Genomic DNA, 27,222 nt, shown 5'->3' on the forward strand with positions numbered 1-27,222 from the left:
TTTGATTATGCATATCTTTGCAATGAGCTATTGTTACTACTTTATTCTTATCCACACTAATTTTCATTCCTCTGAGGCTGTGTGTAGTCTTTCTTCCTTAAGCTTGCCAGGTCAGGTTTTACCCAGCCACCAGAACACTTCCAGCCCAAGTCACGCTGTCTCGGGAACAACTAACCGTCTCAGAATAAAACAGTGCTGCAAGCTTCTCGGTTGCACAGTGCTGAGTGTAGTCACATGTGATCTGATGTTCAAAGAGCAATGCTTTTTCACCTAATAAAGAGCTTCACTCTTTACCACCAACTGTACTGTCTAACCACCTTCAGAAGTCCACGACGGGACAGATATGCTGACCACACTCAACACAAAGAGGTGGATTGCTCTCTCCTCAAAGAAACAGCATGCATGACATCAGGAGCCAGTGTACTGCCAACTGTAACATGCAACAGATATCACCAGCTGAGTGACCACCCTCGGTTGCAGAGCAGTCTATGCATGAGGACATGGCTGGAACTCTGCCTACAGAAAACGGCAGATCTGTGTCACCATTGCCTCTGAATAGGAGGTAGGAGTAATGATCCAAAAAGAATTTCAAGGGATAGGCCATCCAAGTCAAAGCCCTTCTCCCTTTCTTTCGTCAGCCTCCTCTACGTAAAGGAGGCCATGCCTTCTGTCCCACTTCTCCAGCTCAGGGGCATGCAGCAACACTATCAGCCTTCACCCAAGTGATAAGCAGAAACCTCTACAATCAATGCAGCTTTCAAAGTTCAGCATGACTGAGCCCAGCCAAATCTTCAACAAACCTGCAAGTAGTTGATGTTCCTTTTGTACAGGTAAAGGACTTCCCAATTCTGTTCAGAACTTGTGCTTGGGTGCCACTGTACATTGACTGCACAAATGTAAACCAAACTGAAAGGACAGGTGACAAATATGCATCGCGCAACTGACATCAACCCAGAATGAGGCAAATCTGCAATCAAACCTTTCAGTGTGTGCATGGTGCTGTGCAATCAACTAATTGCTATTGATTATACACAGCAATTCAGACTTCTGAGTGTTAAAAATTCATTACTATGGAATTGAATTTTGAAGCCAAAGTGTGAACTGATCAGTGACCAACATGTACCTAGGTCATTCCGGGTACAAAGTGCACGGAGCCACGAAGATACTGGGTCACCAGTGAGCCAAGCACATGACTAGGGAAACAAAACGAGACACATCTCTGGCTTGTTATGGCTGCTCTGATTGCTTGCACATGCTTCAGAGGCTACATAGTGAAAAATAACTAAAATAATCATTGATGTTCCAGCACAGTGTAAGGCTGTATGTCAGGGGTTTTGGCAAGACAATGAGTTAAATTGTCTCATTTCTGCAATTTACTTACTGAAGATTTACAAACCATCTGTGTCAGGGGCACAAGAATCTGCAATTTAAAAAAACATTATCACCATTGTTTCGTGGTCTACTGTTTTAGCTGTTTGCACTTGTACTGCCGGTACAGTTAATTCATTTCGATTGTACAGCCACTGAAAATGGTTACAAATCCTACAGGGCCTCAAGTGGGATACACCCGAGTTAGCCAAAGGGCCTGCAGTTAAATCATGTGTGATTTTATAAATCTCTCATTTTGTTTCTTTTCTTTTGCTCCTGTTAAACACCAAGTGCGAAAGAGGCTTCTCGTAAATTCAAGAACAGGTGGCATTGTGCTGGGCTGCACTGATACACCAGTGGTGGTGGTGATGGGTGGGGGGGGTGGCAGGGCAGAATTAGTAACTTCATCCCCAAATCATCCTGCAATAAACACAATAATCAAGTTGAGGAAAAAAAAGGGCAAATGGAAGAGAATACCGACAAGCCAAGCAAAACATTGACCCAAGCCATACTCTTCACAACACAACAGAGCTGCATCAGCCATCTTTGCACCAATTGTAAATACTGGTGAGCATTCTTTGATACTATCTGCCATAAATCATGAAGATCGATTTACAGCTATAATGCTATGCCAAGTTCTGCACAAATACTAGTCAATAGGTCCCTCTTTTTTTTTATATACACACACACACATACATATATAGCTTTGAGTAGAGATGGTCCACAGAAACACAATTACACTACTGCAGAATCAAATTAGCATGACAGTGAAATGCTTCCCTGAGCATCTTGTACAATATGATGGACTCTTGACCTCACAGGGTCTGCCTGCACTGCACTCTCTGTAACTGTAACACTATATTCTGCATTGTTATTGCTTTTCCCTTGTACTACCTCAATGTACCAATGTGATGAAATCATCCGTATGAATGGCATGCAAAGCAAAATTTTTCACTAACTCGGTTCACGTGACAATAATAAACAAATTTACAATTTTCCAATCAATTAAATTCTCTCTAAATTTAATTCTCTCAGGGTTCTCTCAGAAGGAAATGGTGTTTGCTAGTCGATCAATCCAAACACTTGTTATTGTTTTTTTGTTATACCAAGGTAACCTTGTGCCAATTAAGAGGGGCAAAACTATCAATACCACCTGAAATAATCCCCCACACCAAGTCCAGGTTACACCTTTTGACTGGATGATGATGGAAAAAGAGTCCAAGATTTTCCATCTTCAGCTATGGAGGGGTAACATCACCAAACTTTTCTGGAAATGTCCCCTTTAAGGATCTGCTAAGATGGGTAACATGAGCAGGTGATCCTTTCTTTCAGAAGTAGGAAGTTATTCGCTAGGAAACTGCACACCCCCTCTGAAAACTAACAGGGAAGAATGTCACTTACCTTTGTTGTAAACAGTGCCTCTCCTGTGACATGACTCCTCCCCCACAGCTCCGACTGCAGGTGGACCAGGAGCTCCACTCTCCCCACCACTGAGCCACATCCTCCTCTCTGCTTTGGTCCCTTTCTGTGACTTCACTGCTGTCCTGACAAAAATAAAAAATAAAAATCCATTTGCATTCATCAGCCACTAAGTGGATCGGCTGCTTGGGAACCCAGTACCTAAGGGGAAAATGCAGCAAAATTGGTAAACACTGAAGTACAGAGGTAAAGAATGAGTTTAGGAACAAAGCAACATTTAGTCCTTAAGCGAATTCCTCCATTCAGAGAAAACATGAATGGTCTGTGACTCAAGTCCATAAATGGACCTGATATCCTTAGTTATCTACCTCTCTCACATGTATAATTATAAACTTCCTAGCATTGACTGCTCTTCCTAGAAGAGAGTTCCAAACTTCCACCGCCCTAATTCTTAGGCAGAGTCTTTCCCCAGCCAGTAGCGGCAGAGTGGTGCAGCTGGTGGGGTTGCTGCCCCTCAGTGCTGGAGACCCAGGTTCAATCCTGATCCCAGGATGCTGTCTGTGTGGAGTTTGCACGTTCTCCCTGTGACTGCGTGGGTTTCCTCTAGGGACACCAGTTTCCTCCAAAAGACATGCCGGCAGATTAATTGGCCACTGTGAACTGCCCCTTGTGTGTCATTAGTGGTAGAATCTGGAGGAAGTCGATGAGAATGTGGGGAGAATGAAAAACTGTATTAGTGTAAGATTAGTGTAGGAAAATGGCTGGTTGCTGCAGACTCAATGGGTACAAGAGCCTGTTTTCGTACTAAATCTCACTATGACTCTATGCCTCTCAGTTCCAACTACTTTCTACTGGAATCATAGGGTCAGATCAAGTACCCATTCACTCCAATTCTGCACTAATCCCATTTTTTATGCTCCTACACTCCCATCAACTCCCCACAGATCCTACCACCCACCTGCACACTTGGGGCAATTTATAGAGGCCAATTAACCTACTAACCTGTACAGCTTAGAGATACTGATGGAAACCTCAAGCACTCAGAGGAAACCCACACAGAGAACATGCACAGACAGCATCGGAAATCAGGATCAAACCAGCTTGTTTGCACTGTGAGGCAGTGGTTCTACTAGCTGTAATACTGCACTGCCCCCACCCCACCTGTAATAATTTGAAAACTTTGATCAAATCCCTACTTTTCATCTAAATTTCAGGTCCAACCCTGTGTAATCATTTGTCAGAATTTAATTCCTGGAGACCCAGGTATCATTCTAGTAAATATCCACTGCACCCACTCCAAAGACAACCTTCATTGCTATGCTGAGATGCTTAGAACTGCTCAAGTATCCCAGGTGTGATTTATGGAAAGCTGTGTTTAACTGCACCATGAGTCTTTGAATTCTAGCGTGATGGGTATAATTCCATGACCCTTTGTCATTTCTGATCAAGGGCCTGTGGTAATTTAATAATGAATATAAATGGACCCCTAAGTCACACTTATCCAGCTTTTCACCATTTCACTCAAGCCCCAAAAACAAATCCTTGGGAAGCACCTACAGAAACATGTTGCTCATTATCCCAAACTCTGTCACCTGCCATGCAGCTTGTCTCCAAACCAGATGAAAAACTTGAACTCAGTGCCATGAGTTTCAACCTTGGTCATTCATCGTTCTCTCAGGGAATATAATGAATGCCTCCTTGAAGACCACATAAACAACATCCACTACCATTCCCTAGTTTGCCATCGTGGTCAATGCATTTCAGCATAGCAAGGATGTACTGATTTTGGACCAAGTACAATGCAAATTTACTAGAATATTAACTCTTTCTCCATGAATTAAATTCTGAGGATTGATAAACTAACTAGGTTTGACTTCCCAAAATTTAGAAGATTCTTATGGGATAAAAACAGAAAACTCTGGAAATACTCAGATCAAGCAGCATGTGTGGAAAGAGGAAGAAGGTTTCAAGTGTATTATATTTCACTGACCTGATGACTATTTCCAGCATTTTCTGTTTTTGTTTCAGATTTTGTATAATTGATGTTTAATTTGTGTTTTTCTTGTCAATGTTGTGTTTCTGATTCTATGTGCCTGTGATGCTGCTGCAAGTTTTTCATTGCACCCGTGCACACATGTGCTCATGCACACATGTACTCATGCATATGATGATAAACTCAACTTTGATTTCCAACATCTACAGTTTTTTTTTGGCTTTTTGAAAATTCATCGTAGGTTTGACAGGGTCTTATGTTCTTCCTGAGAGCTCTTTCAACCAATGCCATAAACTCAGAAAACACTGCAGCCAATTTATGCACAGAAATATTACTGAGTGTAACCACTACCACACAATTCAATTTATTAATAGAGTTATAGTCATAGCAAGATACGGCACTGGAACAAGCCCTGCAGCCCACCAAGTCCACTAGCATATTTTATGCTAATTCTACCCTAACCCATTTTAGTCTCCCCTCCATTTCCCATCTACATCCCAGATACTACACTGATCTACAAACAAGGGGCAATTTGTAGTGGCCGATTAACCTACCAACCCCCACGTGTTTGGGATGTGGGAGGAAACCAGAGCATCCAAAGTCCAAGCCTTCACCAGGAGAACATACCAACTCCACACAGACAGCACCAGAGATCGGGCTATGAGGCAACAGCTCGACTAACCATACCACCATGCCACCCCCAATAGCGTCCCGTCTTTTTTTTTGTCATGATGCTGATTTTACTTTTGCATACTCTGAAGTTGCCTAAAATAAAAACATTTGTTTCAAAGAATCAAATCAGAGTTCCATATATCCATTTAAAACTACTGACTTTGGGATCAAGAACATACACCTAAAGACAAAACATTGATTTAACATGTGAGCATATGTAAGTAGTGGTTAAGTTCCTGATGGCAGTAATAGAAACTTATGAACTCCATACTATTGCCTGCACTTCATATGAAAAGCAGCTACAACATGGTCAGTTTGTTTTGCAATGATTTACAAGATGGAATATCTAAATATGCTCCTAGTGAAGTCTCACGACTCAAGATCTTCAATTCAGGGGTGGATATGACTACCCACAGTATGTAATACCTACCAGAAAATCACCCCTCTTGTCCCAAGAGGAAGCATCCATAAACATATCTTTAAGCCCCTTCAAAGCAGCAAGGAGCTTGAAGAGATGATCAAAGTCTTCTTACACTTCCTCATTTGTGATACATAATGCACAGATCCTGTCGCATCATTTTCACTAGGGCCTTAAAAGTGGAATACCAGCAAAAAAAAGTGAATGTAGCATTTGAAGCAAGTGAAGTGAGACCAGTTTTGTTACAATTTTTTAAAAACAGATCCAGATAAAGCTGCATTTATAATTGGCCAATATAGGAAATGCAAATTCCCTGCAATAGTCATCCAATTTTGAAGCAACCAATGAGCCATTTGATCTTTATACATAAGAACATGAGAAATAGGAGCAGGAGTAGGCCATCTGGCCTGTCGAACCTGCTCCACCATTCAATAAGATCATGGCTGATCTGGCCGTGGACTCTGCTCCACCTACCTGCCCTTTCCCCATAACCCTTAATTCCCCTACTATGCAAAAATCTATCGAACTGTGCGTTAAATATGAAGTAGCCTCCACTACTTCCCTGGGCAGAGAATTTCACAGATTCACTACTCTCTGGGAAAAGCAGTTCCTCCTCATCTCCATCCTAAATCTACTCCCCCGAATCTTGAGGCTATGTTCCCTAGTTCTTATCTCACCTACAGTGGAAACAACTTTCCTGCTTCTATCTTATCTATCGCTTTCATAATTTTATATGTTTCTATAAGATCCCCTTACATATTTTGCAAACTCTAAGAATCTAGCTAGAGAATCAATTAACAGTGAGAAATGGCGAAGAGTCACAACTTCAACAAGCTCTGCAAGTGCTGGTGAAAGTGGTTTGGAAAGATACCAGTGCACTTAAAAGTAAGAGGATTACTCTAAACACGCAAGGAAGGAACAAAGAGCAGCCATCTGTCATTCACAAAATGAACAAGGTGCACAATTTAAATAGAACAAAACTAAAGCTTGCAAAGTATAAGCATAGCACATACAAGCAAACAAGTAGTTGTAAAAGATGTGTGGGGAAAGCACTGCGATAACACAGAAAATAAAGGTTATTATAGATGTAGCAAATATTAGCATTTAAAATAGCATTATTGTCAAACATCAATGACATAAAGCTTCATGATGCAATGTACAGGCTTTGTCTGGGTAACGAACAGGTTCTGTTTTTACAGATGTTCATACGTCGATTTTGTCCACAGGTCGGAAAATACAGAAAAGTCACTCAGTGTGGTAACCATACCTCCACAGTATTGTAATGAATGGCATCAAAAGCACATCAGACTGATAAGAAAGAACAATTACTGAAAGTGGAGAGAGAGAGAGAGAGAGAGGAAACTAATTCTGCTGTTCATAGGAACGAACATACGTATGTACGTCGGACTTTTGAATTTGATAATATTATGGGAGCTCATTCATACGTAGGGGCGTCCATATGGGACGACCCTAGGTTACGAGCACCAGACATATGGACGCCCCTATGTATGAATGATGCAATTTCCATGCATATCATATAGCTTTAATTCACAGTGCTTGTGGTTAAAGACAGGTATGGCAAATAATTAGCAGGCACAGCATGGCACATGTGATGGAATTGTTCAGCCAAGACAGTTTGCACAGATTGAAAGAGTGTAAAAAAATATGGTACGTTACATGTCAATCAGATAGTTAAATGTCTACATGACAATTTGCAATCGAGAGATGTCAGTTTATCTTAAGTAAAATTTTAGTTATAAAAAAAAGTTTACAAAATAATAAGATTTAGGATGAAAAGTCTCTTTTCCCAAAAGACTTTGGATTATCCATGTTTTGAGCACACACACGTCAGTGGGAAACTGAAACGTTCTCCACAAATGACAATGGGTGCCACCTTGGAAAGCATTACCGTGCTGAGGTTGTTGAGACAGATTCAAATTCAACCCAAGTAAACTGGAGGTTATGAATATCTATTGGAGGTTATGAATCACCTGCAGCTCAGAGTTCAACTAAACAGCCACTCGCAGCTCAGACCTCAGCTGAACAGTCTTCCAACAGTGATCACTGTAAGAGGCAGAGCACATCTGTGACCAGATAGAGTGCATCACAATACACTACAATGTGGAAAGATTGTGACTATTGTCTTGCGATGCTACTCTTTCGAAAGTCAACAAAAGATACAATAGATAGGTGGAACTAATGGCAGCTTCGTAACTATCTTAGTCACGTCCAAAAGGAAATTATTCACACCCAGATTATGGAATTCACTCAAAGAATTGAGCAATGTGACCTTCACACAGCGAGCAGGACAGCAGAGGCGAGGCATTCCTCTGTCAACTATCATAAGCACATAGGTCCTCCCCAGGTCACGAAAACCCGACCTATGGACAACCTGTACATATGGCTGAGCATTTGGGAGACCAGTGGGATGGAAGGGGGTGGATTTGCCGGCTGCAGGCATCTTCTGTCAGGTGGGAACGGGGAATTCCTGCGCAAATTCTCTCCCCACCCTCCTCCCCCCCACACACACACCCTGAGCTGCAACAGTCAGGGGCTGGGTGGAGCCAAGCAGAGGTGGGAGTGCTGAGCAGACCCCCTTCACTCACTGAGTCAGTGAGGCCAGCTGGCAGCTGCTCTTCCCCTGTCACTGCTGTTTCTGTGACCCTCTTCCTCACACTGTGTCTGTTCATTTCCCACTTACAAATAGTTCTGGTTACAAACAGTTCTCAGGAACAGAACCCTGTTGTGACCTGGGGTCTGCCTGTATTGGATCAAAGATATGCTCGTGAATCTAACATGCCTGTCCAAAACCAATTAAATTTAAACTCCTGTCCTTGTTTCTGCCTGCATGCACTTCTTGTTGCCTTGCTGGTGTTGAATGTACACAGTAGCTTTATGAATAGCACAGTGTCCCAGTTATCATCCAAATGAAACAACAGCAATAAAAGGCCTGGGATGATCCCTAGCATACAGGGTGAATTATATTCACTAAGACTGGTCATGTTTCTTTGGAGGTCCTTCGAGGCTGGGGATAATTGGTAGTTAAGTTTATTCCACAGGACTTGGGGTGGCTGTTGAATCCGCTGTGAGATATACAGACTCCGGCTTGACAAGGCAGGTGACTAGGTGGCTTGCGCTGCTGAATATACCTTTCACTTTTCGCACTTGGTATCTACTTGCCTTTGGACAGGCTCAAAGTGCTCAACTTCTCTTTTAGTTTGATCTTCCCTGGAAGTTCAAGGACACTTTGAGAATGTCCCTGAAGCATTCTCTCCATGCTCCTGCTTTCTCTCGTCACCAGCCATAGCAGCTTTCTGAATAGAGACCTTGTTTCGGGAGGCTGGTGTGAGGCAGGCAGACAGTGGCCAAAGAGAGGACAGTGCCTTTGGTTCGCCTACCTTCCCAGAGGATTTTTTGGATCTTTCAGGGACAGCACTGCAGAAGTTCCACCAACACTTCAAGGTGCTTACTGTAAGTTGTGCACATTCCCAAAACATATTGGGGGTCGGGATCATGAAGTCGTAGAGAGAAACAGCACAGAGACACAAGAAACTTCTGATGCTGGAATCTGGAGCAACAAACAATCTACTGAAGGAACTCAGTGGTTGAGCGGCATTTGTGGGGTGGGGTGGGGAAAAGGAATTGCCGACATTTTGGGTTGAAACCCTGTATCAGGACAGTAGATTTTATGAATAGGAGAAAAACGTCTCATCCCAGAAACAGACTTGGCTTTAGCCAGGGAACACCACAGTACTTTGAACAAACAATCTCATCCAAGAAACCCGGACAAAACAAAGGTCTTCAAATTACCAATCCAGTCCAAAAAAACACGTCAAGGCAGTTTATACCTATGAGGTATTATACTAGGTGAACCAATCCATGTAGTTAAAACATGAAATTTACTATCACAGAGACTAATAAGGCACATGGCAAAGATGTATTGAAGGAGAAGCTATTTCTGTACCTCAAGTTCATGTGGGGATTAGGAAAAGGGGGTGTTAGGAGAGCCAGGTGGAGAATAAACCTGCATTGAACTGTTGAGCTGAATGGCCTGTTTCTGTGCTGGAATTCAATGGAAAATCCCCCAGGATTGGTTCTAGGAATTGAGGACTGATCGATGCAACACTGTAAGCAAATCCTGGGAAAAAATATTATGGATATCAACGATATTCACAGAGCCCCAATTCACTTTAACCTTGAACACATGATTTTACTGAGTTATAAAAATATTGGCGATGGTTTTAAAGAGGCAGTTGGAGGTAAGAGATCACAGGACAAAACCACGAGCATAACCATAAGCTTTAGCGTGAATTCTCACTCGTTCACCACACCACAATGGAGCAAGCTTTCGGGATTTGCAATGCATATTGATAGATGATTCGGGTTGGTACAATTCTGCTGATCCTTGGACTCAGTATTATTAACTCAAAATCCTAAACGTTATCCAGATTAAAGTGCTGTGAATAAATCAAATTCCCGTGCTTGGTACTGCAGCTGCTGAATCTGTCATTCAAAGAGACTCCACTCCAGTGTTTTTCAACAGACCATCTTTCTAACAGTCCCCACTAATTACCTCAGTCAGGAGGAGAAATCGTCATAAAATCTTTCTTCAGATTAAAGCAGATTGGACATTTGGTGTATTGTGAATGGAAGGGAAAATGACTAATGGTTAGAACGACCACAGCACTATGCACTCTGCCCTAAAACTGTGTGTGGGGCAAGGTTTCTGCAGAGCAGTGGACTCTGGCACAGTTTGTGCTCCTGCTAATTGTTCAAACACACATGGCAGAATCCAGTTCGGTTGCAACGTCCCCCTGACTGAATAACAAGCTGGCAGGTAATGCCGATGTTCGCACAATAATGACCATCTGAGCAAACTTCTGGAGGGCCACAGCAACTAGTCCAAGGGTCAGTAATCTGAGAAGACAAAGCCAGAATGGGAGGGCGAGGAAGCAGCAAAATGCGAGAAAAAATAACTATACATAAGTGATTAAAATCCACACATCAAGCACCACCAGCCAGCAAACTTCAGGAGTGTGGCTTCCCCTCTGCCAGAGTTGGAGCCCTCACACTTATTTCCTCCATTTCTCACATTTCTGTTCCAACACCCCTCTCCCCCCAAGCAGAGCAGAAAGAGAGTTCTCTTGGTCCTCACTTTCACCCCACCAGCTTCCGCATCCAACAAATCAACCTCCACCGTCTCTGCCAGCTCTAAAATGATTCCACCACCAGTCCACATCTTCCCCTCTCACTTCCCCAACCTGGTTTCTATCTGCCCATCACCTCCTTCCCATCTGGTTCCATCCATCACCCACTGATGTCTATCCCAGCCTCAATGTACTGCGATATACCGGCAACCTTTCCTGTTCCCTCTCAGTCCTGATGCTGAGTCTCGGCTCAAAACATCGACTTACACCTCGTGCCGCCACAGATGCTGCCTGATCCACTGAACTCTTCCAGCGATCTGTTTTTCAATCCAAATTCCAGCATCCATAGCCTCTTCATAGAACTGCTCCACTACGAATTCCTTTCAAGACGTGCCCACTTTAAAGACGCTTTCCTCCTCTCCATGATGGTTTCTCCATGAATTTCTCTCTCACTGCTCTCCCTCCGTGGTCTCTGCTGCCTTTCTGCTCCTGGATAACATCCTTACCAAGACTCCTTTCCACAGCCACGTGTCTGTCCTCAGCACGTGCCCACCGCCACGTTGTCCCATGCGGTTTCCAGCTCCGGGTTCAAGCCTCCTAGTTTGGTCCCAGCCAGGACCTCAGGTATGCCCAATCTATTCACCACTTCTCCCAATGGTTTTCCCTCTGTATCCTGTGGTCTACCCACAATGCTGTGCCTCAGAACCTTCAGTCCCTTTACCTCTCACACAGTCCCAAATTTGCTGCAGTCCGCATTTCTCCTTTGCCCCCTGCCGTAGTCACTGTTACACCTGTACTCCTGGGTCTCTCTGTTCCATTACACTCCCTGGTCCCCTACCATTCATAGTACAAGTCCTACAATGGTTTGACTTTCCAAAATGCATTCACTCACACTTAATTGTATTGAAATCTATTTGCCACTGCTCGGCCCACTTCCCTAACTGATCAAGATCCCCCTGTAATCTATGATAACCTTCTCCACTGTCAACAACACCTGCTGATTTTGTGCCATTCACAAAATTACTGATCAAGCCTTGTGCATCTGCATCCAAATCATTTATAACGTATAATAAGGGTTCCAACACCAACCCCTGTGGCACACCACTAGTCACTAGCTTCCATTCTGAAAAACAACCTTCAATCACCACCCGCTGCTTCCTACCTCCGAGCCAATTTTGAATCCGCCAAACGAGCTCTCCCTGGATTCCATGGGACCTGACCTTCCAGACCAGCCTACCATGTTGGACGTTGTCAAAGGCCTTGCTGAAGTCCAAATAGACAACATCCACTGCCCTACCCTCATTAACCTTTATAGTTACTTCTTCAAAAAACTCTAAAAGGTTCATCAAGCACGACCTTCCACGCACAAAGCTGTGCTGACTCCCCTTGATCAGACTCTGTCTATCCAAATGCTAGTGGATCCTGTCCCTCAGAATTCCCTCCAGTAACTTCCCTACTACTGATGTCAGGCTGACTGGCCTGTAGTTCCCTAGCTTGTCTTTGCTACCCTTCTTAAACACCAGAACAACATTAACTACCTTCCAGTCTTCGGGAACTTCACCAGTGGCTAATGATGAAGAAAATATCTCCACAAGGGCCTCCACAATATCTCCTCTAGCCTTCCACAAAGTCCTTGGAAGCACTCAGTCAGGTCCTGGGGACTTATCTACCTTAATGTACTATAAGACTGCAAATACCTCCTCCCTGGTAATATGAATTTTCTCCAAAACATCTCCACTAGCTTCCCTTACCTCTTGAGCAACCATCATTTTCTCCTCAGTAAACACCATCTCCTGTGGCTCAAGACATAGGCAGCTATGCAGATCTCCAAGGGGACCTACTCTCTCCCTGGCCACCATTTACTCTTAATATAGCAAATAGAACCTCTTGGGATTTTCCTTAACCTTACCTGCCAGATCTATCTCACACCCTCTGCCCTCCTGATTTCCCAATTAAGAATATTAACTTTTTTTTATATAGTCAAAGGGATTCACTCATCTCCAACCTCCTTAACACAATGTACACTTGCTCCTTTTTCTTGACCAGAGCCTTACTATCCTTTGTCAGCCAAGGTTTCCTAAACTTGCCAGGTTTACTCCTGGACTCTGAAAATCAGACTCTTAAAAGCCTCCCACTTACCATTCATTCCTTTCCCTTCAAACAGGCTCACCCAATTGGACCTCCTGTTAGATTCTGCCTAACTCCCCCAAAATTAGCCCTGATCCAGTTCAGGACCCTGACCTGTGGAACTGTCCTCTCCTTTTCCATCACTATCTTAAAACTAATAGAATTATGGTCACTTGAACCAAAGCACTCCCTGGCTGCCACTTCCGTTACCTGCCCTGCCTCGTTCCCTAAGAGAAGGTCTTGTGTTGCACCCTCCCAAGTAGGACCCTCTATCTATTGACTGAGCAAACTTCCCTGGATACATTTCACAAATTCCACCCCATCCAGGCCCTTAACACTCTGGGTAGTCCAGTCAATACCAAGGAAATTTAAATCTCCCACTAATACAACCTTATTATTCTTACAACTATCAGCAATTTCTCTCCACACCTGGTCCTTGTTCCCCCTGACTACTGGGGGTGGGGGGGGGGGGGGGCGCGGTGGAGTGGTGGTGGTCTATAATACATATCCAGAGTGAACCTCCCCTTGTTTCTAAGTTCAACCCATATGGCCTCACTGGACGATCCACCAAGAATGTCATTTCATACTGCTGGTACATAAAGGCAAGACCCCCTCCTCAAATACCTGCACCTCTATCACACCTGTAGCATCTGTATCCTGGAATACTGAGCTGCCAATCCTGCTTTTCTCTCAGCCATGTTTCTGTTATGGCTACAACATCCCAGCCCTCAGAGCCAATCCATGTTCTGAGTTCATCCACCTTACCTATTAAACCTTGTGCATTGAAATAAATGCAGTTTAACTGGCTATTCTTTTCCCTGCTTTTACTGTGCCCCTAGCTATCCTGATTACTGAACTTGCTTTCACTGGCTACTGCTTTATCCCATGACTTGCTCCAGCTCAGAGCCCCGCCACCTGCCAATCAAGCTTAAACCCTCCTGTGTAGCATTAGCAAATTTCCCTGCAGGGATATTGGTCCCTCGGAGGTTCAAGTGCAACCCGTCCCTCTTGTACAGGTCACCTCTACCCCAGAAGAGATCCCAATGGTCCAAGAACCTGAATCTCTGCACCAGCTCCTCAGCCACAAATTCATCTGGTTTATCCTTCTATTTCTGACCTCGCTAGCACGTGGCACCGGGAGTAATCTGGACATCACTACCCTCGAGGTCCTGCTTCTTAACTTCTTGCCTAACTCCCTATACTCATTCTGCAGAACCTCATCCATTGTTCTACCAATGTCGTTTGTATCAACACGTACAATGACCTCTGGCTGTCGCCCTCCACCTTGAGTATTTTCTGCAGCTGCTCAGAGACATCCTTGACCCTGGCACCCGGGAGGTGACACACCATCCTGGTGTCTATTCTGCTGCCACAGAATCTTCTGTCTGCCACCCTCACTATCGCCCTGTCTGACTGCACCCTTTCCCTCTGAGCCTCAGAGGCTGTCACAGTGCCAGGGATCCAACTACTGCTGCTATCCCCTGAAAGAACATCCCCCTCAACAGTCTCCAATACCTGTTAGTAAGGGGAATGGCTACAGGGGAACCCTGCACTGACTGCCTACTCCCTTTACTTTTCCTGTGGTCACCAATCTATCTGAAGCCTGCACCTTGGGTGTGGCAATCTCAGAAAAAGTCTCATCTATGATGTTCTCAGATTCCTGGATGATCCTGAGTAAATCCAACTTCAGCTCCAGTTCCTTGACCCAGTCTGTCAAGAGCTGCATCTGGGTGCACTTCCCACAGGACGTGTAGGATTCATCAATTTCATCATCTTTGCCACCAATTTCCAGCCTGCCCTCAAATTCACCTGAACCATCTCTATTGCTTCTCTTCCCTTTCTGAATCTCTCAGTCTCCATCTCAGGAGACAGACTTGCCACTGACATCTTCTATAAACCCACCAACTCCCACAGCTACCTTGACCACAGCTCCCCTCGTCCTGACTCTAGTAAGGATACCATCCCTTCTTCTCAATTTCTCCATCTCCACTGCATCTGTTCTCAAGATGAAGACCTCTGCTCTCAGGCTTCTGAAATGTCGTCCTTCTTCTGCAAGCGTGGCTATCCCTCTGCGGAGTTGATGGAGCCTTCACATGTATTTCCTCCATTTCCCACATGCCAGCTCTAACCACCCCCACCTTCTCCCCAGACAGAGCAGCGATCTTTGGTCCTCACCTTTCACTCCACCAGCCCCCGCATCCAACACATCATCCTCCATCATTCCCACTAGCTCCAAGGTGATCCCACCACCAGTCACATTTTCCCCTCCCCCCCCACCCCCCCCCCACTTTCTGCCATCCACAAGGACCGCTCTCTTCAGGACTCCCGTCTGCTCATCACTCCCAACCACCCCTTCCCATCCACTCCACTTTCACCATTAACAGAAGGAGACGCAACACCTGCCCCTTCACCTTCTCCCTCACCACCATCCAAGGAGCAGGTAAAGGAACAGGTGTTGCACCTCCTTCACCAAAATAGCCCTCCCCAACCCGGTCTGCGGCATTGAGTGTTCACAATGTGGCCTTCTCTAAACTGGTGAAGCCAAGCATAAACTAGGTGACGATTTTGCACTCTGTCTCCAAAAGCCATCTCAAGCTTCCAGTTACACGTCACTTTAACTCTCCCTTCCACTCCCACACTGATCTGTTTGCCCTCGGCCTTCTCCGTTGCTAAGGCAGGGCCAAATATAATTTGGAAGAACCATGTCTCATGTTCTGCTTAGGTTGCTTACAACCCAATGGTATGAACATTGAATTTTCCAATTTCAGACAACCCACACCCCAGTGCTCTCCTCCCACACACTCACCCGTCCATCTCATTTTCTTCCCCCTTTGATCATCCCTCTCACCCCCTCCCCCACCTAGTTCCGCCTGCCCATTATCCCCTCCCCATCTGATTCCCCCCATCACCTACTGACTTCTGTCCTGCCCCCAAAGCCCATGCACACTGCTATATACTAGCAATATTTCCTCTTCCCTTTCAATCCCGATGCTAGGTCTCGACCCGATACCTCGACCTACATCTTTTGCCTCCACAAATGCTGTTTGACCCGCTGAGTTATTCCAGCATTGTTTTTTTTTGTTTTAGAAAATTTAGATATATTAGTACATGCAAAATAATTCACAATTGTTAGGGGTGGAAATCAAGACTCAGGAATTCTTTCCCACACAAATGTACTTTATAAATGGAGACTAGAGAGAAAGGGAACATCAACTGGATTCCCCTATACTTTGATCTATAGAACCCAAGCGATATTGTATGAAGGGTCTTTACCATATTGTTGATGTGCTTCCTCATAGTCAGTAATGTGGGAACCTAAGAGAGGGTCATCCTCTAAACAAACAATTGAAGGCAATGCCCTAGCAGTTCACTGACTACTTCCACTGCCAGTTGTGCTGTGAGAACCCATGTGTCGTTGTTGTCATTATCCAAGGGCTGGTAAAAGGGAAAATAATCCCATTTGCAATGGTGCGACTTTTGTAGGAACGTGGACAGACCAGAGCTCTGTGGCATGCACACAATAACCCACCTCTGACTAGCTACATTTGCTTACTTGACAAATCAAATGAATCATCCTATCCCCAGACTTTAATTCCAGCCATTCTTTCGTGACCATCTTCAAGTTTCTCAGCCTGCAACCCCATCTCCATTCTAAATATTTATACCCTCACTAAATTTTACTGATACACCATAGAAAGCATCCTATCCGTATGTATCACAGCTTGGTACAGCAACTGCTCTGCCCAAGACTGCAAGAAATTGGAGAGATTGTGAACGCAGCCTAGTTCATCATGTAAACCAGCCTTCCCTCCATGACTCTGTCTACACTTCCCACTGCTTCGGGAAAGCAGCCGACATAATCAAGGACACTTCCCACACCGGTCATTCTCTCTTCTCCCACCACCCATTGGGCAGAAGATACAAGAGCTTGAAAACATGTACCACCAGGCTCAAGGACAACTTCTATTCCGCTGTTATAAGACTTTTGAACAGGCACTCTTGAACGCTGAAGGTGAACTCTTGATCTCTCAATCTACCTCGTCATGGTCCTTGCACTTTATTTGTCTACTTGCACTGAACTTACTCTGCAACTGTAACACTACATTCTGCATTCTTTTGTTTTCCTTTTGTACTACCTTGATGTACTTACGTATGGAATGATCTGTCTGGATGGCATGCAAACAAAGATTTTTCACTGCATCTCAGCACATGTGACAAGAATAAACTAATAGCAATTATACAGTGCTTCAGTACAACTCAGAAATATTCCAAACCACTTCGTATGCAGCAGCCTATGTCAGCAGTGTGCCAACCACGAACAATCTTGTCAAGATCCCACAAGAAGCAAACTAAATAGTTTGTTTGTTGTTGCTGGCAGTGAATCAGGAGGACATTGGGAATGTGTGCTTACCCTTCAAATGTGCCATGGAGTCAGCAACATTCACTGAAACAACCATCACCAGAACAGATAGGCAAGGCCAAGTACAGTGGTCTCTATGATGAATTCTCTCACAGTATAGTACCCCCCAGGACAAGAATAACAACCCAGATTACATGCCTGAAATGGACCGAACCAAGATTCCACTTAACATTCGCTCCCACTCCCTGTGCTTCATGACCTGAGCCAATTCATTCAGTGAAACAACCAAGTCCTCTACCAACTCAGTATTTTCAAAAAGTTCCAGTAAGCTCATTGGCCTGACCAGATCTTGGTTCACTGCGTCCAATACCATTCTGCATTCGACAGCTGCCTAATAGAGCACCCTTTAATAGAGAAACAAAAGACTGCAGATGCTGGAAATCTAGAGCAACACAAAAGCTGGAGGAACTCAGTGGGTCAGGCAGCATCTATGGAGGGACTGTCAACGTTTCGATATCCTTCATCTGGACCAGATGAAGGGTCTCAACCCGAAACGTCGACTGTCCATTTTCCTCCATAGATGCTGCCTAGCTCACTGAGGCCTTCTGGTAAAGGGTTTGATTTGTGTGTGAAGCTGGATCTGACTAATAGCAATCCTCTAAGTACCAACGTACTTCACACCAGCATTATCAACTTCAATCTGACACCATTCCACATAGGTAATAACAGCAAAGCTGAAGAAAAGGTTTCAGGCAACAGCTAACAGGAAGAGAGGCAGAAAGCATTGGAAAGAGAATTCTACAGCCCAGGAAGTTGAAGCAATAGCCTCCAACAGAGGAAAGAAAAACTTAAGGCATATTGCAAGTCAAAAAACGGCAGATGCTGTAAGTCTGAAATGATAACAGAAAATGATGGAAACACTCAGCGGGTCAGGCAGACCCTTCGTCCAACCTGAAATGTTAATTCTGTTCCTCTCCCCACGGATGCTGCCTGGGACGCTGAGTGTTCCCAGCATTTTCTGTTTTAGTTACCGAGGCATATTGCTTGGCCTAACGAACAATCTGCTGGAGAAACTCAGTGGGTCTCAGTCCCCCGGACCTGATGCAGGGTTTTGACCTGAAACATTGACAATTCCTTTCCTCCCACAGACGCTGCTCGACCCACTGAGTTCTGCCAGCAGCTTTTTTTTATTTTGAAAATAAACTTTATTCATAATAAAGAATATATAGAAAAGAATTAACAGTGTAAAACTTTCACATTCTTAGTGTCATATGGTCAACACATTCCATAGTGTTTGCACTTTTTTTAAAAAAAACTATAACACCATTGCCGCTTATGTGTCCCCCTGGGATGATACACCTTTTCATTGTTCGAGGGGCTTCTCCACCCAATTCAGCCCCTCCACGTGCGGTAGCAGAAGGAGCCTAGACTGCGGTCCTTCCCCACTAAGTCTTCACATTGGTTGCACCAAGCTTCAGTGCATCCCTCAGCATGTACTCCTGCAGCCTGAAATGTGCCAGTCAGCAGCATTCCCTTACAGGCATCTCACTGTGCTGGAAGACTCCAGCAGATCGTTTGTTGCTCCAGATTCCAGCATCTGCAGTCTCTTGTGTCTATATTGGTGAGCCAGTCATGCACTTGCTGTACTGCACCTTTTGGTGCAGGTCATTTTAACTTGTGATGTTTTATTTTTGATGAAGATGGAAGCAATGACTATTGAGTAAATAAAAATGGGTTTATTTCTTTTCTTCCCTCAATTTCTGCCTTGCAAAAAATAAAATTATTTCAATACATTACTGCTGAGGCCAATGTGAATCATGGTCTGTGGTCTTAGCAGGAAGACTGACTGGCTGCATTAAGACACCTCACAAGATGCTTGCGCCTCTGGACCCATACCCAGCGAGTCAGACACCACGTGGGAGGGCAGGAGAAGAGGAAATCACTTGCAGTTATGACTTGTAGAAAAGGTCTGCCCTGTTAATTGCTCGGATTTCAGTTGTGGCTCAGCACTCTCACCTTTGAGGCAGTGGGTTTTGGATTCAGGCCCAACTCCAGGCACAGATTCCCGGCTGGCACTCAATGCAGGTTCGAGCTGGGAGGCGGGGTTGCACGGTGGAAGGCGCCTTCTGTCGGAGGAAACGTTACACTGAGGCCCCGTCTGCCCCCTCAGGTGATGAGAAGGAGCAGGGCCGCCCTCTACCCCTGTCCTCCTGAATACATCTGCCCTCTCCAGCAGCAACAGATGAACCGGTCAGCTTCACATTTGCTCTGTGCAAGCTCGGCTGCCACGTTTCCAACATTGCAACAACACACTTCATTTTTTAAAAAAACTATATAAAGAATCATTGAGGGGAGAGGCGGAGAAAGGCGCTGTCTAAATTCAGGTGCCGTCTTTAAGCCGGGACAGAGATCTGGAGCTTGCGCCCGTCCACTGAAGCCCCGCCACCCGCGGGGATGAGTGACAGACGGGGGCAGCGGGGTCCCGCTGGCTCCGGGCAGCTCGCTGCTGTTCCCATCGTCTCTTTATGTATATCGGGACCCTTTCTGTGCTGGGGTGGGTGAAACACTGTGTTCCGGACACCGTGCAGCTGCGTGGGGGGAAAAGCCCACAGAATACCAACAAAAAAAAGCCACAGCAAATAATCTCTTGTTTTCTTTTCCATGGGGAAATATTTAGCTAATCGGTGGAGTTAATGATATCCAATTTTGTTTCTGCAAACAGCCTGAAACCAACGATTTAGTCTCTTGCAGTTTCAGCGCAGTCGCGAAGTTCGTTTTTTTTTAAAAAAGAGTCCTTTCGCTGCAATCGGTTCCATCAAGCACACACACACACTTCTCAGCCGCCCGCCCCCCAGTCTAATAGCTTCTCCCTTCTACCCTCGGGGTTGGAGCTCAAGAGCGGAGAGAGAAAGAGGGAGAGACAAAACAAATCCCACGTGATGTGCCAGAGTTTTAACACACAGCCGAACCGGGGCCAGATGAAAGGCCTCACGTTTGAGGCAACATTAACGCGCCTCTGCTCGTCTAGACAAGCAAGAAGGGTAGCTGCAAGTGCCCTCCCCGCCCTCTCAACACACTGCCCTGCTCCCAGCACCACGCTTGCGTTCCTTTTTTCTTTCATCTGACCTTTAACTAAAAAAAACTTTCGCCTCAACAGCTCCTCATAACGTTAAAATTTCCATGTTGTCCTTTCTTCAGATGAAAAAAATCTCTTTACCCCAATGATTTAAGGTTCTCTCCCATCTCTTAAAATTCAGGTTCCCAAATTGCGCAAAATACCATTTAAAAGTGCGAGCCCCAGTATCACTGAGTGATGCAAGGGTTGAGGGAAAATGAAACGCGACTGAAGGGAGTGGGGGGTGGGGGGAGGTGGATGGGAGCATATTTTAAGGCTGCTGCTGTGTGGGATGAGAGTCTGCAATTGGAAACAGCGGGGTTAAATAAGAAACCTACATTTACAAACTTCGGTGCAAGGAAGCATAAGGATAGGGAGGTTCAGTTTAACTGGGCAATAAGTTAGTATAGACAGACTCTGCTGTCCAAAGCACACACATACAATATATATCCAACAATTTATAGTGGATAGTTTGATTTATAAGTTCACTAAAATGTTTTAAATCATTTTTGCCAAAAAGTGCTCTCTCTGTAAATCTGGAAAACATAAAACAATCAATGCCATTTAAACTCATGCTTTAAAAATAAAACCAGGCGCTGAACAAACTGATTTGGAGAATTTCCTTTAAAAATATTTTTGAAACTTGAAAAAAACAGCGAGACGCACACCAAGATACAAATATTTTCTCACCACCTCATACACACGTGAGAACAGCTTCTGTCTGTGTGCTGTCCTCCTGTGAAATAAGACTGTTAGTAATGTTGCAGCGGGAGAAGGATAAAAAAAAATGCACCAAAGCCCACGAGTGTGTAGGATAAGGAGAGCTCAAACTTACCAGATAGCCGTGAGTTTCAGCACGCCACAGAAGGAAAAACACAGAATAGGTGAAAAGCGCTGCAGACCTGTAGCTGAGAGTCCAAACCCTGGCAGCCATTCTCCAACACAACTGCAGGAGGAACACATCAAGGGAGAGCTTGATGAAACCTGGATGGAGAGCAATTAATGACTTTACAACCTGTGGGTGCAAGCGAGGGGAGCAAATCGCTCCATTTACCCTGATTGACAAGCTAGACGAGCAGTGTAAGTGCAAGACCCCAGCTGAAAGGGAAAGACACCCATTCTCCTCCTCCCAAGGCTCCGAGCTAGCTTTGTATCACTGCACACTCTTTTGAACGTTTATTTCCCCTCTCTCTCTCTCTCTCTCTCTCTTACCCCCAAAGCGACACAAGAGAGGAGGGCAGACTGGCAGTCAGGAAGACAGCGGTCGACCTGAACGAGCAATCATCCTCCCCGTTCCACGCCAGTGGCTGCAAGTCACTCACTCTCTCAGCAAGTCACAAGGGGTTGGGACCAGCAGCCACCTCCAGGCTGCCTGCCTTTGAAGTTTGCGCAACAGGTTAAAAGAGGAACCGTTTCCTCTTTAATACCATACGTTAAAGAGAATGGACAAATCCCTGTTTTTTTTCATGTGTGGAGACAACCTGGTAAATCAAAGCGAGCAGAAATGAAAGCCACATGGCACCTCTCTTTAAATCGCCCGCCCCTCCCCTCCCCTCCCCTCCCCCAGCCCTGCACCCCACCTCCCCACCACACACAGAGGGATCCTTGCTGCACCTTCTTCAAACTAAACTCGAAAAAAAATACAGCTTGCGAAGCAGTCAAAAAGTAAAAGCAGGCCAGTCTTTCTCACAGAAGCATCCTCTAACATGGCAAGTGCTTTTTTTTAAACCCATTCATTTTTCTCCAATAAGACCATTGCTGGGCACAATTCTCCCACTGGGAATGACACCCATCAGCCCGAGATCTGAGCACAAAATCTCGGCTGATGCCCCAATCCTGGTACTGAAGGAGCTGTGCCCTGTCAGAGGTGGTGTCTTTCTATCATAGATTCAATGGGCCAAGCTGCCTCTTTCTGTGGCAACAATTCTACAGTTGTATGAGAAATGTTTTTTCCCCCTGTCATATGCATGTGAAAAGTCCCTCACACTATGCTGAAGAAGAGTATGGGAGAAATCTGTTATCCTGGCCAATAGTTACCAATCAACCTACATCACAGAAAAAATCATTATCTCATTGCTATATGTGGGATCTTGGTGTGTTGCCTTATTGCAAGTGTCTATGCTTTAAAAAGTATTTTATTGGTTGTAAAAATGCCTCGAGGCATCTTGTGATTGCAAATTGCATCTCTTTCAAGTATGTATTCCCATGGAGCAGCACAACATTAATTGGACAATTTACCTAAATGAGGCATCAAGGAGGATCAACTTCCCAAACTAAAGAATCTCCCTGTTTTTCCTGTGCCGAGTTGCTATCGTCCTTTGTTGGATCACAGAGTGCGGCAAAAGATTTTATTCAGGATTGTTGGAGAAAATTGAAAGTTCCATCACCTGCACTTCAAGATCCTGCTAGTATTAGCAATGACCTCGGGAGTTGCTTGCAGCTTAGAGCCAATCCCTGCTCTCCTTTCTGGTGAGGGAGTTGTAAAAAGCAAAAAGGAAATTGGGGAGAAACTGACAAGACGCTGGAGGACCTCAGCAGGGCAGGCAGCATCTATGGAGGAAAATGGTCTCGACCCGAAACATCGACTGTCCATTTCCCTCCACAGATGCGGCCTGACTTGCCGAGTTCCTTCAGCGTTTTGTGTGTTGTTCCAGATTCCAGCATCTGCAGTCTCTTGTGTTTCCAAGGAAATGAGGGAGATGATCTTGATGCCATATATCCTATGGTTTGAATATAGAAATGCAGTGTGATAGAGACAACAGAGTACAAAGGCATCGAGTTCAGCTCCTGGGTTCTTCGGAGGAAGTGAACCTCAGTCAGGTTGGGGAATCATAACTTGTCATAATGTGAGGAAAGATGTGGTAAGCCCGACTGAAATATGGCATGGAAATTTTAGCAGTCAAACTCTCCTTCATTCTCAATGCACTCCACGCTCAGAATCTAAAATCGGATGACATCAGGTGTCTGCCCATTTCATGCTGGAAGTTGTTGGAGGTGTTGTGCTGTTAGGCCAGCCTTCCAGTATTAGAGCAGGAAAATGGAAGCTCTGTGGAATCGTAGAGCTTTACTGCTCATGCGCATACTTGGAAAATGGCCAACTGGGTAAGCTTCCAGTATAAATGTGTGACTAAACCAATGACCACTGAACAAGACCACATGGGACCACAAAGGAGGTTCTTAACACAGAGTGACTAATGTATGGAATTTCAGGTACAGAGGGGGAACAACACCAGAATAGTTTAAGAAATAGCAGAGTATAATAAGGGATAAACTGTTGATGGGTTGGGGGAGTAGGGGTGGATTCCTGTGGGGGACTGTGAAATCTACTGATTGACTTTCCTCGTACAGATCTATCCCGTGAAACTATGTCAGTCTTTACCCACTGGATACTATACTCACCTAAGTAACCAGGTCTGGAATTTGAACCCCACTCCAAAGGTGAAGGAAAACAGTCAGTGCAGTACTGGGAGATTGCTGCACTGCTGCAAGTGTGGTTCTTCAGGTAAAACATGAAGCTGGGATCCTGCTTGCACCCCTGAAGGTTGTGTCAGATCACAAGGCAACATTTTCACAGAAAAAAAATTCTCCTGGTACTCCATGCAATATTCATTCCTCAGCCAACATCATTTAAACAGGACCATCTGGCTGAAATAAACAAACTGCTGGAAGAACTCAGTGGGTCAAGCAGCGTCTGCATCTGTGGACGCAAAGGGATGGTTGACATTTTGGGTCAAGACCCTACATCAGGACTATCTGGCTAATTATCTGGCTTCTTACGGAACCTTGGTGTGAATGAATTGGCAGCTGCATTTCCACCAATACAATAGTGACCAGCTTTCGGACACCCTTAGGTCACAAATGGTGCTACATAAAGGAAGGAAGTATTTTGTTTCTCCTTATTATCTCCTACCTATTATCAAATAACTCCTTGGCCTCTGTGACTTGTCACCACCGCACACAATCCATTCACTGAATGTAACAACTGTTCCATGTAACGACTACACGACTGTAACAACAACAAAAAACTAAAGGTTTCAATCCCTCTCACAAAACATTAATCATCCATATCTTAATAATGTGCTAGCTGTCCTGCATTGAGGATATTCTAACCACATAAGCCAGTCCACAGCTCTGTAAGCTATAAAAGAAATTAAAGTAGAAATTCAATAACTTCAGGCACACAAACATCTCTTCTAATTCCTTGTCAGAGATTCAGTGCTCCTAAGATATTAATGCAGTCTAAGTCGCAAGTAAATTCTGAGCAGAATATTAATAAAATCAACATGGGCCATGGGCACCCTTGGGGCAGGTTCCAGGAATTCCCCTTTGAGTTTTGGGATAAGTGAATGGCCTCCCATCAAATGTGGGCCAAGTCCAAACTACTTAAAGAAATGCACCACTCCAGGCTGGCTGATCTCCAACATTGCACTGCACAAAAAAAATAAGAAATCACATTTTATCCCAGCCCAAGCTCTCCTCTTGACTGAAGGTTTTTATGTTGAAGTGAAATGACCAAATAAGCCTTTGTTTCCAGGCTGGGTCTGCTGCACACCTTAAATGGATCAGAGTTATTCTAGTACATTAAAATTGTTTGTTTTGTTGAATACATTGATCTATGAATCTGTCAGGAGAATATGTTGAAGGAGACCCCTGTGGAACATAAAAACCAGCCTATTTGGATAAATCACCCGTTTCCCTCCTCCTAATTCCACATCATTCTCCATAAGCATCACATGCCTGTCAGAGGTTTCTCACCCTCTTTCCCACTGTTAACTTGTGAGGCTGGGTCACACGCATTCAAGCTAAACAGTGTGCCAGGGTTGTAATTCCAAAGCCACCAGATGCAGTGAGAAATTCCAACACACTCAAGCTGCCCACAAACAAGTCTACAACCCAACAGCATGAACATTGAATTCTCTACTTTCAGGTAACCTGCTCTCTCACTACCTTCTGATCTATCAGGTCCTATCACACACAGCCTTCTTTTCAAACCCCACCCTCCTCTGATCCCTTATCACCCTGTTTCTTTCCCCCTCCCCCATCTCGTTCATCTGCCCATCACCCACACACCCCTCCCACTGTGATCCCTCCCCCCACTGTTCCCAGCTGCCCACTCTCCCTCCCCAGTTGGTTCCACTCTTCAGCTTCATTTCTTATCAGATTCCATTTGCAGCCCTTCGTTGTCTCCACTTATCACCTCCCAGCCTCTGTCACCATCTCCACCCTTCTCTCCCCCACCAGGGTCCATCTGCCTATTAACCCCTCCTCGCCTGGATCCACCTTGCCAGCCCTCACCCCACCCCTTCACCCCTTTATATTGGCTTTCTTTCTCCTTTCTACTCTTTCAATCCAGATGAAGGTTCTTAACTTGAAACATCGACTGTCCACTTCCTTCCACAGGTGCTGCCTGACCTGAATTCCTCCAGCAGCTCGTCTTTTGCTCCAGATTTCAGCTTCTCCAATCTCTTGTGTCTCCACAAACCATTGCTATTGGTATGTGTAACCAACCAGGGCAGTGGAAAGGAAGAGAAGGTGGTCCTCACTACAGCTGGACATAATGCACTAGCTGCAGGATGACAGCAGGGAAGACCTGGTGTTCTTCCTGGCTGTTGCTTTGCAAAGAATCAGTGGGATGTTCTTGAGATGTGCTTGCCCCACATGTTGAAAGCTAACAGAAGAAGAAAAATGTCAGACTGGCCAGAGAGTTGCTGAGCCAGGTTCAATATGCAGTTTCTGCTGAAATAGATAACGTCAGTAGGGCTGGGAGGGAGGAGGGGCAGTGAGAGAGCTGTTAAGGGTGGTCTAGCTGCCCCAAAAAGGGTGAGAAAATAGGGCAAGATATCTCATCCCTCACCAATACTAAATGACCCCTATCCAAAGTGCTTAGAATACACACTGGACAGCTAGACCTCCAATCACCCTTTGGTTGTGCACCTGCTGACCCACAGTGTCAAGACCTCTCACACATGAATAAATACATGAATGAATAATCACCTCAATCCTCTGGAACACATGAATGTTCCAGAGGACTGAGGTGATTATTCTATTATGTTGGACATAATAGATCTACATTTCTGATTCCTGTCCTCCAATGTTATATTGAAGCATCTCAAGATAATTCAACATAATGAATATCTTAAAAAATTTTTTTTTAACTTTTTTCACCCATGTCCCTTCACACTCACCTTTTCACAAGAACAGCTGGAGATTTCCCAGGACATCCGTAAAGAAGGAATTCACACCAAAATATATTTATAGTTTATATTTTAAGCTGTATTCTTTGGTCCCCCATTTCTCAAGTTGGATCAGATGCCCACTGCGTTCTGCTAACCCACCCACCACCCCCCCCCCCGTTATAGTGACGTGTACCACCTCCTGTCTCATGCACTCATGCCATCTGCAACAGGTGGATGAGAAGGACCAGCAGTCCTGAAAGAAACTGCTTGAATCACAGGGTTTTGCTTTCAATTATGCTCCTCTTAATTGGTTTAGTGAAGTTTGAAAAACATCTTTTATGCAATGTTAATTGAGTTTTGCAGATGGTACCAGTCTTTGGAACAAGCACATTTGCACACTGTGGTTTCAGAAGACTGGGACAGTCTC

The 27,222-nt window shown here is 44.8% G+C and overlaps 1 protein-coding gene across 3 annotated transcripts in view; it reads right to left on the reverse strand.

Annotated features, from left to right (window-relative positions):
* Positions 1–21,937, reverse strand: part of si:ch211-267e7.3 (ADAMTS-like protein 2) — a 107,089-nt gene extending 85,152 nt beyond the window's left edge. The window contains exons 1-3 of one of the 3 annotated variants that reach the window (XM_052012251.1): positions 21,832–21,937; positions 21,455–21,603; positions 2,770–2,912 (exon numbers count right to left, since the gene is read on the reverse strand). In XM_052012251.1, the coding sequence (XP_051868211.1) occupies positions 2,770–2,912; positions 21,455–21,553 (242 nt within the window). In that variant the 5' untranslated portion in view covers positions 21,554–21,603; positions 21,832–21,937. Of the gene's footprint in view, positions 1–2,769; positions 2,913–17,294; positions 17,368–19,520; positions 19,536–21,454; positions 21,604–21,831 lie in introns of those variants that run through there. The other 2 variants (XM_052012252.1, XM_052012253.1) reach the window with 2 other exon arrangements.
* Positions 21,938–27,222: the final 5,285 nt, after the last annotated feature.

The sequence above is a fragment of the Pristis pectinata genome, chromosome 3, assembly GCF_009764475.1.
Source record: "Pristis pectinata isolate sPriPec2 chromosome 3, sPriPec2.1.pri, whole genome shotgun sequence".
Taxonomy (NCBI): Eukaryota; Metazoa; Chordata; class Chondrichthyes; order Rhinopristiformes; family Pristidae; genus Pristis; species Pristis pectinata.